Genomic DNA, 15,237 nt, shown 5'->3' on the forward strand with positions numbered 1-15,237 from the left:
TTAAGCTCATTGTGATTTGGATTTAGACCACAACATCCAATCTCGAAGTAGATCAACTATGTACTCTATACTACTCCATCGATACCAGCAAGAGCAGGACATAGGGTTTTACCTTCATGAACAAGGCCCGAACCTGGATAAAACACCGTCTTCTTCGTCTCTTGTTATCCATGGAATCTAGATCCAGAGTTCACACCCCCTACTTGAGGTCAGCCGATTTTAACACCGACAACCTACCTGTCGGAGCTCAATGTGGCGAACGCTTCGACTCCCCTAGAGCTCCCCTCTATTTCAAATGAGCCTGCGGGATTTTAGATGTCTAAAGTGGTACAGGCCAATTTCATGTTCACATTGGAGACCTAGATATGTCGTGACCGTTCGATCTCGACATTTGCATATGTTTTGATGATCGGCGTTGAAAATGACCTAACATAACAGTCTTTCACTCCTGCCGTATTGTATAGGTAACAGACAGGTTACTATCAAATCGTTGAATGAGCCCTCCGGTGGTAATTCAAATCTGTGAAGAACGGGCACTAACCGTGGCAGTGCTCCTAGTCTCACATAAATGGTTGAAAACCGAAGTTTAGAGTTCCAGCAAAAGAAATTCAAACTACAGTTATTATAACCGAGAAAAAGACGTACTGGAGGCGTACCACAGTACCAATTGGAGTATGTAGCAAAGCGGGTCCTCCACCATACAACCACATGCGGGAAGCACGTAGGCCACCGAGGCGACGACGCACCGTGTCTTACCGGTCGATCGGAGTCATCGGACATGCATATTCCAGGCCAAGCGGGAAGAGGGGAAGGAGGCGTCGCCGTCGACGACCTGGCGGGGGCAAGTCTCCGGGCCTATCCATCAGACTGCACTCAAACTTCCACCACCACTAGTCTAATTATAATCGGGACGGCAGGAGAGGAGGAATTCATGACATGTAGCGACATGCCCGCGACTCGATCGATTGCTGCAGGCACATGGGTCAGTTGCCCGTGATTTGCCGGCTGCGTGCGTGGACGACTTCGCATCTCCTGACCCGGCCGCGTCGCGCGGCCGACTACGTTAAGTTAACACGCACCTTCTCCGTCTAATCCTCCATCCACAGACACACATGCTTCCTTCGTCTTCTTCGCGCGCTGGCGCTGGCGTAGCTCCTCGCTGTTAAACGCGGTTTACCATCCGTCATACGCATGATCCTGCGCCATCTCTCTTGGAACGTACCTACAGCGATTCTACGATCGCTCCTATAACTACCTGCAGGCTGCGGCTGCGGCTGCCTCAGTCAGTCGGCAGCGTACATAGCTACGGTTTCCTTCTTTCTTTGGTTTTCGATCGGTCATGGCTAGGTCATGGCTGTCCGGCCTGCGGTCTCGGCTCGGCGGAGGCTCCAGGCAGGACGGGCTCGGCATCCTGGCTTTCGAGGCGGCGGCGGCCATGTCGCGGCTGGTCTCGCTCCACCTCTCCCTGTCGGACGCGGAGGTCAGGAGGCTCCGCGCTGACGTCTTACGCGCAGAGGGCGTCGCGCGGCTCACGTCCACGGACCAGTCCCGCCTGCTCCGGCTCGCGTGCGGCGAGCTCATGGCGAGCCTCGACCGCGCCGCCGACGACGCCGCGCGCCTCGGGGCGCGCTGCCGCGTGCTGCCGGACGCGCCGTTCCTGCACGACTTCGACCGCGTCTACGCCGACGCGAAGCGGGGGGCCGGCCTCGCGCGGCTGGACGCCACGGTCGGGTTCTCCAGGGGCGCAGCGAAGCGGTTCAAGAAGATGGAGCGGCACGTAGCCGCCACAGCGAAGCTGTACGCGGAGATGGACGCGCTCACCGAGCTAGAGGCGTCGGAGCGGCGGATGGAGCAGTGGAAGCAGCACAGCGGGCCAATCCCGGCGCAGTCATCCAAGAGCAGGCAGCACGCGGACGAGCCAAGCGAGAAGCTGATGGGCGAGCTCAGGTTGCAGCGCCACAAGGTGCGGCGACTCACGGAGGGCTCGCTCTGGAGCGTGGCCGCCCACAAGGTGGCCAAGCTCATGGCCAAGTCGGTGCTCGCCGTGCTCGCGCGCGTCTCCGTTGCCTTCGGTGCGTTAGTGCCGGGATTGCCACCTCCGTTAGCAGGAGGCCGGGGATGGGCGCTCGGCCACTCGTCTGGCCCCATGCACCAGTCGATGGCTCCCAACGCGGCGATCCGGCACTCGGCTCCCATCTTCCGGCCGAAAGACACAGCCTCCACATCGTCAGAGTCAATCAAGCCACCCGCGACCACCGTCGGTGGCTCGGGCATGGAACTGCGTTACGCGAACGTGATCTTGTCGGCCGAGACGCTGCTCAAGGCACTGAGGCCGGCGATCCGCAACGAGGAGGCGCATGACGGCATGACGGAGCTGTCGATGAGAGACGAGCTGTACAAGATGCTGCCCGTGACCATACGCGCGCACGTGAAGGCGAAGCTGAGGGAGAGGTTGAGAGGAGGGCAGGTGGACGGGGAGGCCGTCGTCACAGCGATGGACGCGGTGGACGGAGTTCTACGGTGGTTGGGGCCAATGGCGCATGACACGCTGCGGTGGCACGACGAGAGGAGCATGGAGCGGAAGCAACGGTTCAGCATGCAGCCGCGTGCACCGATGGTGCAGACGCTGCATTTCGCGGACCGTCGGAAGACGGACGCTGCTATCGTCGAGGTGCTCGTAGGTCTCAGCTGTATGTGCTGGTACGACGATCAACGGCGGCAGCCGGCTGACTGGAACGAGTAGCTTAGAAGGATAGGGAGGGATTGGTGAATGGATTTTAGGGTGCCCTTGACCTTTGGGTAGATTCTAGTTTAAGATTTGTGGTTGTTGTTTTCCTGTATATGTATCGGCCTGTTTACTTTCAAGTTATGACAAGTGATACCGTGTCACTTGTCGCAACATGAGAGTTTTTTTTTAATCTGTTTTTTAAAACGTTTTATCTCTTAAGGTGCATGTTCAAATCTCGAACCGTTTTAACAGTTGGGTTTTTTATGTTGAGATCTTCAAAACTAATCCCGTGTTGAAAGATTTTGATGAACATTTTTTCTCCAAAAAACCGGACATAAAACTCGTGTCTCTTGCAATAGAATTTTTTTTAGAAAATGTGTTTTTCCATTTTCGAAAGACATAGCGTGTCTCTCGCGAAGGTAAAACCACGCTTCGCGAAAAACCTTCCATAAAACGCGTTTTTTTTTCGGAAGCAAAACTGTGTCTCTTACGAAAAAAATGAGTTTTTATCATTTCCGGAAAGCACGACCGTGCCTCTCAGGAAAGAAAAACCGTGCCTCTCGCATAAAAACAAAAAACACATTTTTTTTTTAATTTTTGAGAGGCACGGTCGCGGAAGCAACATGAGAGTTTTTCTCGTTTCCGAGAGGCGCGCGAAAGCAAAACCGTGTCGATCGTGAAAAAACAGGAAAAACTTATTACGCGCAAAAAAAAATATTTTTGTCCATTGAAAAGATAAGAAAGACCAATGAAAAATCAAAACACCAAAAAAACCCGGAAAACAACCTAAAAAGCCGAAAACACGTGCGGAAAAATAAAAAAAGATCTAAAGAAATCGCTCAAAGTGCGACATGTGGCGGCGGATGAGAACGCTTCAAATGATGACGCGTGGGAGTGCTCGCTGGAAGGCTCCCAAAAAAAATGCTCCCTACTAGTTGTTCTCGTTGGATGAGGATGAGCTATGGACTGGCTGTGAAGATAGCGTGGCTTTTTTCTTTTGTCCGTATCTTTTAGGCTTTCTTCTACTTTAAGATTTAAAGCGGAGCGATACTAACAATACTATTCCCCTACTTTGCTCTCATTTTCCTTTTTTTGCTTTTTCCTTTTTTCCTTCTTTTATTACTATTACTACTACTACGATTATTATTATTATATCATTGTCACATGTTTGTACATATGTCGATCACACACACATTGAATCACCAACGTTACATGTCTATTACCATGTGCAACATTTGTTATTTTAAATAATACTAGATCATTGATGGTGCGTCGCCCGTCCATTTTGATAATGTAATGATTGTAAATTTTGTAAATATATATATTGCTTGATCCCTAAATTCAAATGTAATGTTAAATTATTGTTGCCAACAATTTTCATCTCGTTTCTCTATCAATCCAAAACTGGACGATAAAAATGCAAAGACGAAAAAAGCATCAGTTGTCACGTAGCATATGTCAACATGAACACAATGCATAAGAAATGAATATCCACATAAGTGACCTATAGTACGAAGCCATGAACAAGAAAACAAAGTAGAGTTATATGAGAAATGATAAATTCAAGCTTGTGCAACAATGAAGGAAAGAACATTACATGAGAAGCTCATGTTTTTACATTTCCTTGATATTTGCATTTTTTGACACACACAAGGCAACACAAGGAAATGGTAATCTAGCCAACATCTGTCAATTCGCCAACATAAGATTAGACATATAAGCAAGCAGTTTTAACATCTTTCATCAACGTCACATCCAGATACATGTATTTTACAATCACCAATAGCAATACTTTCATGACTTGAGCTTGTACCTTCGAAACATGCCTTCCTAGCCTGGATCTTTTCTTCCTTCCATGAGTTGTGCTTATCACTTTGGTTCTTCTGATGGAAGCATGGATGCATTCGACACAACAAGATAGTAAAATTATATAACATCTAGCAAAATCATTGGAAACAAAATGTTCATATTATTTTGTACAAACTTCGTCAAACTTTATAAAGTTTGACTTCAGTCAAAGCTAATATGCAGAGTAGATAGAAATGAGGGAATATTTACTAATGACAATTATCTTAGATCTTTCAGAAAAAAATGAAGATGGTCTTAGCTCATGGAGCTATACTGAAATAATAAGAACTATTGTGCCCCTACTCTTTACCTATAATCCTACGCATGGACAAAATAGTTTGTGGGCATAAGAGAGGTAGAACAAAGAGAGCTGCTTCATTTGATAATTAGTTGACCAACAAAGTGAAGAGCTACAAGTAGTTCACTTGTAATAATATGTGCTCTTGGTATTTCTCACAAAGGCTTAATATTTTCTAATGAGTGTACTCATGACGTGCTAGTGGGACAACATCTTAGTCGTGAACCTGGACTCGCCCATGAAACAATTTCAAGACATTTGCATGGTTCAATTCCTCGATGGACAATAGAAAGTGATAGAACCAACATATTTCATGCAAAGAGGGATTGCAGATGGTTTAAAGAAACTTTTTTGTGTGTGGGAATGCTTAAAGTAACTATTGTAAGATATATATCAATGGTAGATCTGCTTACACAAAAAACCCTAGATGCAGTGGCCAAGTCACAAAAAATGTGATATAAGAAATTTGAGAATGATAAGACATATCATGCATAAGAGTCATCAAAAGGGAAACCAAACATGAGAGAAATTAGACCCCTCCACTCAAATATCCATTGTACACAACCCTTTCCGCAAAAATACACCAACGTGCAAAATAACTTTCATATGATATAGAATAATGAGGGGCAAAAATAACGACATGATATTATTAAGTTCCACCAAAACTGAGGAGGACATGATGCTTACAAATAGACATGTTACTAACTAAGTAAAACATAACACTAATTTTAACCTATTTAAATTTGAGTGTTTGGAATTATTAAGAGAGATGTTTTAGATTATGTACACAATCAAAACTTTGCAACACGAATCATGCTAACATTATGTCTTATACTAACTTTTCTTTCCTTCCTATATTACATGGTGTTGCTGGGTGTTTGGTCCTCCAAAAGGCTGGGTACACCGGAACAAACAACGGACCAAATATGGCACTTGGGTAAAAACTTGTTCAAAACATTATAAAGTGGTCTTCAAGTTTCGAGAAGTAGTGTCATCTTATAAACTAGAAAAAAACATTTAGCATACTTTGTTTCTCATTTATTGACTTTGCACAACCACAAAAGTATACTTTGATTGCTCACTTTGTACAAAATGTATTATTAAATGTTAAAGGAAATGCATAACAAACACGTTCTTACGAAAATGTGACCATATCATTTGATATAATCAAATAATTTTAGAAAATACAATAGTGAAATTTTTCTGGTTTTAATTAGTCGGGGATCATTCTTTGTGGTTTCTAAGTTGAATCAACCTTAAGATTATAAATAAACCTTGCTAGTTAAGTAGTGCCCTCTTTCCTTGCACGTTATAAGTGGCCTCGTTTAAAAAATGAAAATTGATTACGTGGCTTTTCAATTTCATGATCATTTCTTACATACAAAAAGAGATAACAGATTCAAATGAATAGTGCTGAAGTTAAAGAAGATACACATTATATAAATTTGTGTTTCTTAGGTTGCAATAAGGCATGTCATGTTATGAAGTTTTAAAGATTCATATTATATATCATAACTTACATCTATGAACTATTCTACATTCGGGAATGAAATATAAAAAAGTGTTAATTGCATTTTCTTACGTTTGACAACTTCTTGGGCTTATTAGGGACCATGAGGCGTAAGATCTGCAAGGTCTGCCAAAATTCATGTATGGATAGTCTTGGAACTGTAGTGCAGTTCAGGGTATTTTTGAGAAAGGGATTTCAAAAATCAATGGTAACAGTTTTTAACTTCAATTTGTATTGAATTATGATCATTTGTTTAACTATTTTACTGACTTTATTGTTGATTATTAACTGATTCATAGTGTGTTCCATGCAACATAAGGGAGGACTTAAACAATTCATATGGTAACGTGTTGCACTTTGAGGATGATGAGGAGCGCGAATTCGAATTGGATCTACGCAAAGGAAAGAATAAAACCATCATATATGGTGATGGATGGGAGCAGTACGTTGCAGTGAACAATTTTAAAGGAGGAGAACTCGTAGCTTTTTCCTTCATAGGAGAGGTGAATAGGTTAAGGACACTATAGGTCCAAAGCGATGATGATGACGATGGCCAAGATGACATCGTCAGCCAAGATGACCAAGATGACATCGACAGCCAAGATTAAGCTGAGGACATCCAAGATGAAGATGAGGACAACCAAGATGAAGAGGAGGACATCGAAGATGAAGATGATGGTCCTATCCTTTCTGCATTTTTTTCTCAAAGGATGAAGAAGCTTACTCGGGATGATAAAGCTAGTGTTAAAGAAATGTTACCATCCTCTTCGGCGTTCTTGGGGAAACCCTTTGTGCACCATCTAACAAAAACAAACATGGTCAAAAAAGTTATGGTGAGATGTTTTATATTCTTTCATCTCTTTTTGGTCATAACCAAGTATGGTGAGATGTGTAACATTCTATGCTCTCTATTTTCTCTTAATGATGGGGTCTTCAGAAGTTACCTTTGAAGATGTTTTTCGGAGTGGACATCCCTGCCGTCGGCACTACTGGAGTAATCCATGGACCAAGAGGGCCTTTCACGAACGTCCAATACAAGATAGAAGACGACGGGCGCATATCATTCCACAAGGCCGGCTGGTAGGAGTTCATCAAGGGAAAGAGAGAACTAAGGGTGGACACCCTTGTTGTAATCACTATAAGGAAGAGCAACCGCAAGGACTATCAGATGATGGTTGTTGTTGACCATGTTTAGAACTAAGTCATGAATATATCAGCTGGAGAACTGTTAGTTAATTTATTAGTATGTTAAGATGAATGTGATACATTGTTGTTTCTTTCTTAAGTTTAATAACTTTCAAGTGATACTGATGGTTCTTTCTATATATGGATCATGACGCTGTTGTGTAATGGTTCTTTCATTGCTATATGTAGTAGCTAGAGTCGACTTGAATGAAAAGCATAAAATAAAAATGGTAAACACAAAATAAAAGGGGGAAACACAATATGAAAACCCCTAAACCCTTCCTTTCAAAACAAACCAGAGCCTGGCAGCTGCTAACGCGTCGCTGCCTTTTAGTCCCGGTCGGTGTTACCAACTCGGATTGAAGGTCTTCCTGCCAGCCGTCCCATGGCAGTTATGTTGAGCGCCTTTAGTCCCGCATCGTAAGCCAACCGGGACTAAAAGTGATCGGAATTAGTCCCGATCATTTTGTCCCGGTTGCAGAACCGGGACTAAAGGCCCTGTGGAACCAGGACTGATGCCCTGTTTTCTACTAGTGTGTACAACTTTTTTTTCTTTTCCAAAAATATTTGTCATGTGCCAATTACAAGTGTCACCTCTAATTGCAACTAGTTGGTGTTTTTGTATGGGGTAGGAGTCCGTTGCATGTGTGTCAGTAGGCATGCACCTGCAAGTGTTCCTCTAATTTCACTTATGTGGTGTTTTGTCGATAAGGGGGTGCTTGCATGTCTCAAATGAAAATACATGCACGTGGAGCCCCAAACGAAACTACGTGTATTCAACGCGACTAAGACTGTGTGGTGCTTTCCAGAGGAGGGGGCAGTTGCATGTATGCCACTAGGCATGCAACTGTCACTCTGCAAGTGTCGCCTTCGAGTGCAACTATGTGGTTTTTGTCGACGTGTGGAGGGGGTAGTTGAAACACAATAAAAATTTAACCATATTTTATTAATTAAATTTTTTCATGAAATAAAAGTTTTGAAATTAAATTGCTTCCTTTCTCATTTGAGAGCCTCTTTTCTAAAACTTTTCTCTTTGAGTTGAACTTTTGAAAAGTATTATGGACTTGAGTATTTGGTTGAAATCATTTTACTTCATTTTATAAATTAAGTGGAGAGGATATTTTATAAAAATAATTGTCAAATCAAATTCTTTTAAAGGCATTTCCATACTTTAAGAGGCACTCTTGCACTACAACCATTTCATAAATTCATTTAAAAATGCCATAAATATTTGGAGATGTCAAGTAATGCATGTGATTCACTTTATGCAAAAACCCATTCGTGTCCTTTGAAAAATTTGAGCAGAACATCCCCATTTTCATTTTGGTCCAGTTTAGCAGCTTTAACACCAACCCTATTTTAACTTGCCCTATTGGCCATGAGATTTTTCCTACTTATAGTTCATACTACCAAACCCTTAATTCTAGGAGTTTAGACCCGTTGGACTATTTTAAATGCATGAGATAACAAACTGCATTTTCTTTCCATAATTGTTTTTCTCCAAAAATTGCATTAACAAGTTTTTTGTTTTGCCAATCTAACCACACCACCACCTTTAGTATCCAAAGAGACCCCTCTATGGAAAGTTTGGGTGCCAGCAAAGTCTTTCAGATGCCACTGACATTTCATCAAACACCTAGAGAGCATGGACAGTTTTGGCATGGTTCAATAATTACTTTGGGAACTTGCTTCCCGGTCCTAACTAGCTTGTCTAGCAGCCTTGCATTAGCCAGCAACCAAACCCTAGGAGGTTCGAGGCGCATCAGAGCCCTACAGCAGTGCCCGACATTTTGTTGAGCACTTGGTGAGCATGCCCGGGGCGTGAACAGAGAGTGCGTTTGTCATGCAGCTACGCCAAGCCGCCGCGTCCCACCTACCCCGCGTTCCATTGGTTCTTCTTTGCTCGGAGAGCCAAGACCGTGTCTCCTCAGCCTCCCTAGCGCCACCCCGACCGCCTCCCCATGTCTCGCAACGCTGCCGCTATAGATCCATGGCAGCACGCCATCGTCCCCGACTTCCTTTGCCCAGGCCGACGCCACCCACGCATCCCCAGCTCGCCAAGTGCCCCCTCCCTTGAGCAGTGTCCCGTTTGTCCGTAGCCAGGGACCTCACTGGCCTCACCATGTTGCTTGCCTGCCGCCGTGTCAATCTTATCCTTTGTGCTCGTGGAACCTTCGTCCCCTATATATAGCTAGCACTGAACCTCGTTAGTAGCATTGCCTTGCTCAGTGAGCACCAAGACCGCTCCCCGACCCCTCAATCGAGACATTTGTGGTCACCGCGTCCATCTCCGGTGTAGCTCACCGCCACCACGACTCGGATGAATTCGAGCTAGCCAGTGCCCATTCATCAAAAACCATGCACCATTATCTCTTAGAGCCCCATTATGCCGCCACCCATCGCCAATTGCTTCTAGGGACGAACCATGGGCAGAGTTCCCTTGTCCTCCGTAAATGCCTCTGCCATGGTGGAGACTCTGCTCGACCCCGAGCTCTTCGGCGTTTGCCTCCACCTCCAGCCGATGCGGATTGCTTCCATGATCACGCTGGTGCACCGGGCATGGAGAATGGAGCCCCCTAGCCACCACAATCATCATTGAAACCTGCTTCTCCTCTCTGCTCACGCGCGCGAGGGGAAGGATATGAACCCGATAGGTGGGTCTCACCTGTTTGTGAGCCATCCCTTGCTTTAGGTGGCGTAACCCCTCGGGTACGCTTTCCCCGCAAGAAGGCAGAACCAAATAGGTGCGCTTTCTCCTTAGGGAAATGTATTCTTGCTGAAACGTTTTCTTTTTCTCTGTTTATTTAAAACGGGCAGTTGATTAGAGTTTGACTGTCTCTAAATTTTAAACCACAACTCTAAATAAGTTGATTCTTTTTCTGTTATTTCCCAAATTCCATCTAGTTTGTTTATAGATTTATTCCAAAAAACAAACAACTTTTGTGTACTGTTTGGAAATATGTGTTAATTTCAATATTTTGAAAAAAAGGAAAGTTGGAGGGAAGAATCCTTCCAAAGATTTTGGAGTGCACACCACCCTTTTTCATATCCAAGGCAATCATCTTGAACACTAATTTGTCTCAATTTGAGTGATTGCTTGCTGCGATGAATAATTTCATGATTATGTTAGTTAGATAAAAACTCCCATGTAGAAAAAAATACTTATGCATGAATGCATGTGATGGATATTTATTTGCTGTGGAGCATGGAATAAATATGATAGAGTGTATACCTCATAACATGTATGCCTATGCTGGTTCGGACAACCTTGAGGGAAGGTTTGTCGTGGGTAAAAGTGTGATCGTGGAACTAACCTCTCGTTGTGGCGAGTGTGACCAATGAGGGCATGTCAGGGTGTGATGGTGGTAACACTATTGGATATCATTCGGAAATTTTGTGATGCTAGCCATTGCAGGGAAACTTAAAGCTCCTGAGTTGGTTGTAGATTGTACAAGTAACCCCCATACTTGATTTGTGCCACCACTTCTCCTTGTCACGGGGTAGGGTATGGTTCAGTAAGTTATCTACCCCTTTCCATGCACACATAGTATAGAGAGGCCATAGTGAAAGATACCCCTGATCACTGGTAGGCATGTCAGTTTGTTTGAGGGCATGGGCATTCTGGTTGGACCGAGGGGGTAGCGCCCCTGTTTGCGCACCATAAAAATATGTTGATCCCATTCTAATTGATATTCTGGTCTCCCCACTTCGAGTTTTGCCTAACAATTGATTTGGGTGATTCCTGGCATCAGGAAGTTAAGCTGGTGTGTGCGGGTCACGTGTGTTTTCAACCTAAAGACTGTAAGAGGAATTAGCTAACATCTTAGGTTGACTAAGTAAATTTGTTATTCGTGGGTAAAGAGTACACCCTCTGCAGAGTTAAATATCTATATGAATAGCCGTGTCCGCAGGTAAGTACTACAGTCAGGGATAGGTCAAGTGTCTATGTGAGTGTCGATCTTCGGAGGAATTAATTGAAACATGATAATGATCATGAACCGTGATGGATGATCATAATTATAATGAATTTTGTTGTGGGCTAACCATTTCTTGTATATGAACTTTTGAGTGTCCCTCGGAAGGTCCTACCTCCTAGATACTTTTGTTATTATCTTCTCATAAGCCCTTTACGTGGCGTTGCTCAGATGCCCGACTGTGGCACGCATGTTAATATTATCCTTATCAGCCCTTTATGTGGCGTTGCCCCAGACGCACGACTAAGGAAACTCTTATTATTTTCATATAATCCCTTTATGTGGCGTCGCTCTAGATGCCCGACTAGGGCATATCTCTTATTATTCTGTTATAAGCCCTTTATGCGGTGTCGCTCGAGATGCTCGACTATGGAATTAGTTTTATTATGGTCATATAAGAGTCTTTGTGTGGCATCGCTTAGATACCCGACTGTGGCTTATATTGCGTGTCCTTTTGAGGTGTCGCTTCAAATGCCCGATCGGCACATTTATTTTATTGTTACTCGCTTCCATTGATTACTTATACATCATTATGAAAGGTTTATTTGCATAATCGCATCCATAAATTAAATCTTATGGCATGTCAGGTGTTAAAACAAATATAATGCATACATCTCACCTGCTTTTACTTATCTGCCTTCATGATGTTTGAAAGTACATGCAAAGTACTCACTAGCTTGCCCCTGGCTATTGTCTTGGCCAGATTGTGCATTTGGAGAGGAGCACGATGACGACAACTCCGGAACCTAAGCATCGAGGATAGCAGCCTTGCGAGATAGGAGTTATCCAGGTCAGTTGTTCTTGTGGGAATGGAGTCCTATGGACGCTGGAGATCCACGAATTGCTTCCACTGTCAGCCCTAGACATTTTTTATTCCCCAAGGAGCTTCATGGTCTTGTACCCCAAATTTTGTAATTTTCTTGGAATTTTTGTATCAAGTGTGTGTCCACTAGCTAACAGTAATCCTCGGGCAGGTGAACACAAGGGCCTGTTGCTGGGAATTTTATATACCGAAAAACCAGTCTCGATAGTATTTGCATGCATGCTACTAGGCACGCAACTAAAAGTGTTGCCCCAAATGCAACTGCACATGTTCAAAGCAACTGCAACTATGTGGTGTGTTTCTTGCGGGAGGGGCAGTTGCATGGTTGCAACTAGACACGCAAAAAACAAGTCGCATGGCAACTACATGTCTTCAATGCGACTTCCTCTCTATGTGTTGTCGGGGGAGGTGGCAGTTGCATGTTTTTCGTTATGCATACAACTACAAGTGTCGGTCCCTGACTACAACTGCATATCTTGAAGACGATTGTAACTTACTCGTGTTTTCTGAAATGGGGGAAGTTGCATGCATGACACTAGGCATGCAACTCCAAGTGTCACTTCGGGCTGCAACTGCATATGTTCAACGCAATTGCAACTTACTGGTATTTTTCAAGTAAAGGGAAAGTTGCATGCCTTAAAATAGGCAGGCAACTTCAAGTGTCGTCCTCGACTGCAACTGCATGTCTTTCCATGTGATTGCAACTGTGTGGTATTTTTTTCTTGGAAAGGAGGCAATTGCATATCTACCACCAGGTATGCAAGTGCAAGGGGCATCCCTGACTACAACTTCAAGTCCCAAGGCTACTAATGCAGTTGAAGTCCACTCGTATCTACAGAGTCACTCGGACAACCTCCAGTCAGTCGGATGGGTACCAGCACTCGGACTGAGGTGAAACGTAGATGACAAAAGGACTACAAAGGCAAAGAGACTTCACCTCTCCCAAAAAGTATTGTAAAGTCCTACATTACGAGTAACGCCATAGTTAAGTTGTAGATTTAGGTAACTCCCATAGTTATTGTCATTTAATGCCCATGAAGTGGATCCACTGGCCCGCACACACTCTATATAAGCCTACCTCGAGCTCCCGGATAGGGGTTAAGCATTTTGTGTATTCACACCCCTCACAGGAGACACTAAGACTATCGGCTCAAGATGTAGGGTCTTTCCCACTTCCTAGCGGGGTCTGAACTCGTACATCCGAGTGTTACAACTGCGACATAGCTAGGATCCACCCCTTTATAGGATCGTAAGTATGCCTAGAGGGGGTGATTAGACTACATGAGCAAATAAAAACTTAGCCTTTTCCCAATTTTAGTTGTGGGTCAGTTTTAGCAATTGTAACTAGTCAAGTACACCTTACACATGCATATCTAAGAGTATAGCAGGGGTAAGTAATGCCATGCAAATGTAAGTAGAGGGTAGCAATAGGAAGATCAAACACAAAGGGTGACATGACGATTTTTGGCGTGGTTTCGATATGTGGTGCTATCGTACGTTCACGTTAGTGGAGACTTCAACCCACGGAGGATAACGGTCACGTGAGTCCACGAAGGGCTAAACCCACGGAGGGTCCACGGAGAAGCAACCTTGTCTATTCCACCATGGCTTACGTCCACGAAGGACTAGCCTCACTCGGGGTAAATCGTCACGGAGTAGGAGATCTCCTTGCCCTTACAAACTTCTTGGTTCAACTGCACAACACGAAGTAGGAGGCTCCCAAGCAACACCTAACAAATCTAGGAGGCACCACCCTCCAAAAGATAATAGATGCGGTAGTACGGTGAACTCCTTGCTCTTGTGCTTAAAAAGATAGTCTCCTCAACACTCAATTACTCTCTCACGGATTTGGCATGGATAGAAGAGATTGATTGGGTGGAAAGCAACTTGGGGAGGCTAGAAATCAAGTTTCAAATGGATGGATTGGAATATCTTGATATCAACACGTGAGTTGGTGGCTCTCTCTCAGAAAAATGGATATGGCAAGTGTGTGTGTGTGTGTGTGTGTGTGTGTGTTCTGAGTGCTTCCTTAGAGAATGAGAGTTGATGGAGGGGTATATATAGGCATCCCCAAAAATCCAACCGTTACAACATTATTTCCCAACTCGGTGACACCGACATGAATCTCGGTGGTACCGAGTTGCACTAAATGTGGCAACTTTCAAATTCTCGGTGAGACCGATATATGAATCTCGGTGGTACCAATCTAGTGACCTACGACAGTTTTGAAATCTCGATGGTACCCATTCCAAACTCGGAAATTCCGATTCTTGAAATAAGATACAAGAGAGTTGGTCACTGACTTTCGGTGGCATCGAAGTGAAAGTTGGTGGTACCGAGATTCTAGGGTTTGGAAAAGGTTCTGTGTGTGAAAAATCGGTAGAGACGAAACGGAATTCTTGGTGGCACCGTTTTTTATGTATAGGCTTTGGATAGAGATTTTGTGAGAGAATTGTTGATTATTTTTCGTGGCTATCTCTAATCACATGAGCAACCAATTGATCATAAATACCTCACCCCATTTTAATAGTATTGTAGAGTCCTCTTGCTTGAAGCTTGGCCAATCCTATCCCTTTCCTTGCATCAAGGGATTTCTCCTTACAATCCTTTAGCCAATGCGTCCTTGAAATTTTCTGAAATATACTTTGATAGAATCATTAGTCCAATGATACATATGTTGTTATTAATTACCAAAGCCACCTTAGGGAGCTATTGTACTTTCAGACTCCCCTTTTTACTAATTGATGACAACATATAGATCAAAGCTTGGACAAAAGATATAATCATTGATTTAGCATCGTCTCTTTGAGAAGTATGTGAAAATAAAGAGATCCCCCTAAAGTTGTGCATTATTTTAAATATGCATTTGAA

The 15,237-nt window shown here is 43.8% G+C and overlaps 1 protein-coding gene across 1 annotated transcript; it reads left to right on the forward strand.

Annotated features, from left to right (window-relative positions):
• The first annotated feature begins 949 nt into the window (after window positions 1–949).
• On the forward strand, window positions 950–2,918 carry LOC123446660 (protein PSK SIMULATOR 1-like). Its single transcript, XM_045123221.1, has one exon. It carries the CDS (start codon window positions 1,340–1,342, stop codon window positions 2,741–2,743), a length of 1,404 nt encoding a protein of 467 aa, XP_044979156.1. The 5' UTR covers window positions 950–1,339; the 3' UTR covers window positions 2,744–2,918.
• The last annotated feature ends 12,319 nt before the right edge of the window (window positions 2,919–15,237 follow it).

Source organism: Hordeum vulgare, chromosome 4H (assembly GCF_904849725.1).
Source record: "Hordeum vulgare subsp. vulgare chromosome 4H, MorexV3_pseudomolecules_assembly, whole genome shotgun sequence".
NCBI classification, from domain to species: Eukaryota; Viridiplantae; Streptophyta; class Magnoliopsida; order Poales; family Poaceae; genus Hordeum; species Hordeum vulgare.

Excerpts from the sequence above, each read along its gene's own strand:
- LOC123446660 (XM_045123221.1), top strand. The coding sequence starts at position 1,340 with ATGGCTAGGTCATGGCTGTCCGGCCTGCGGTCTCGGCTCGGCGGAGGC.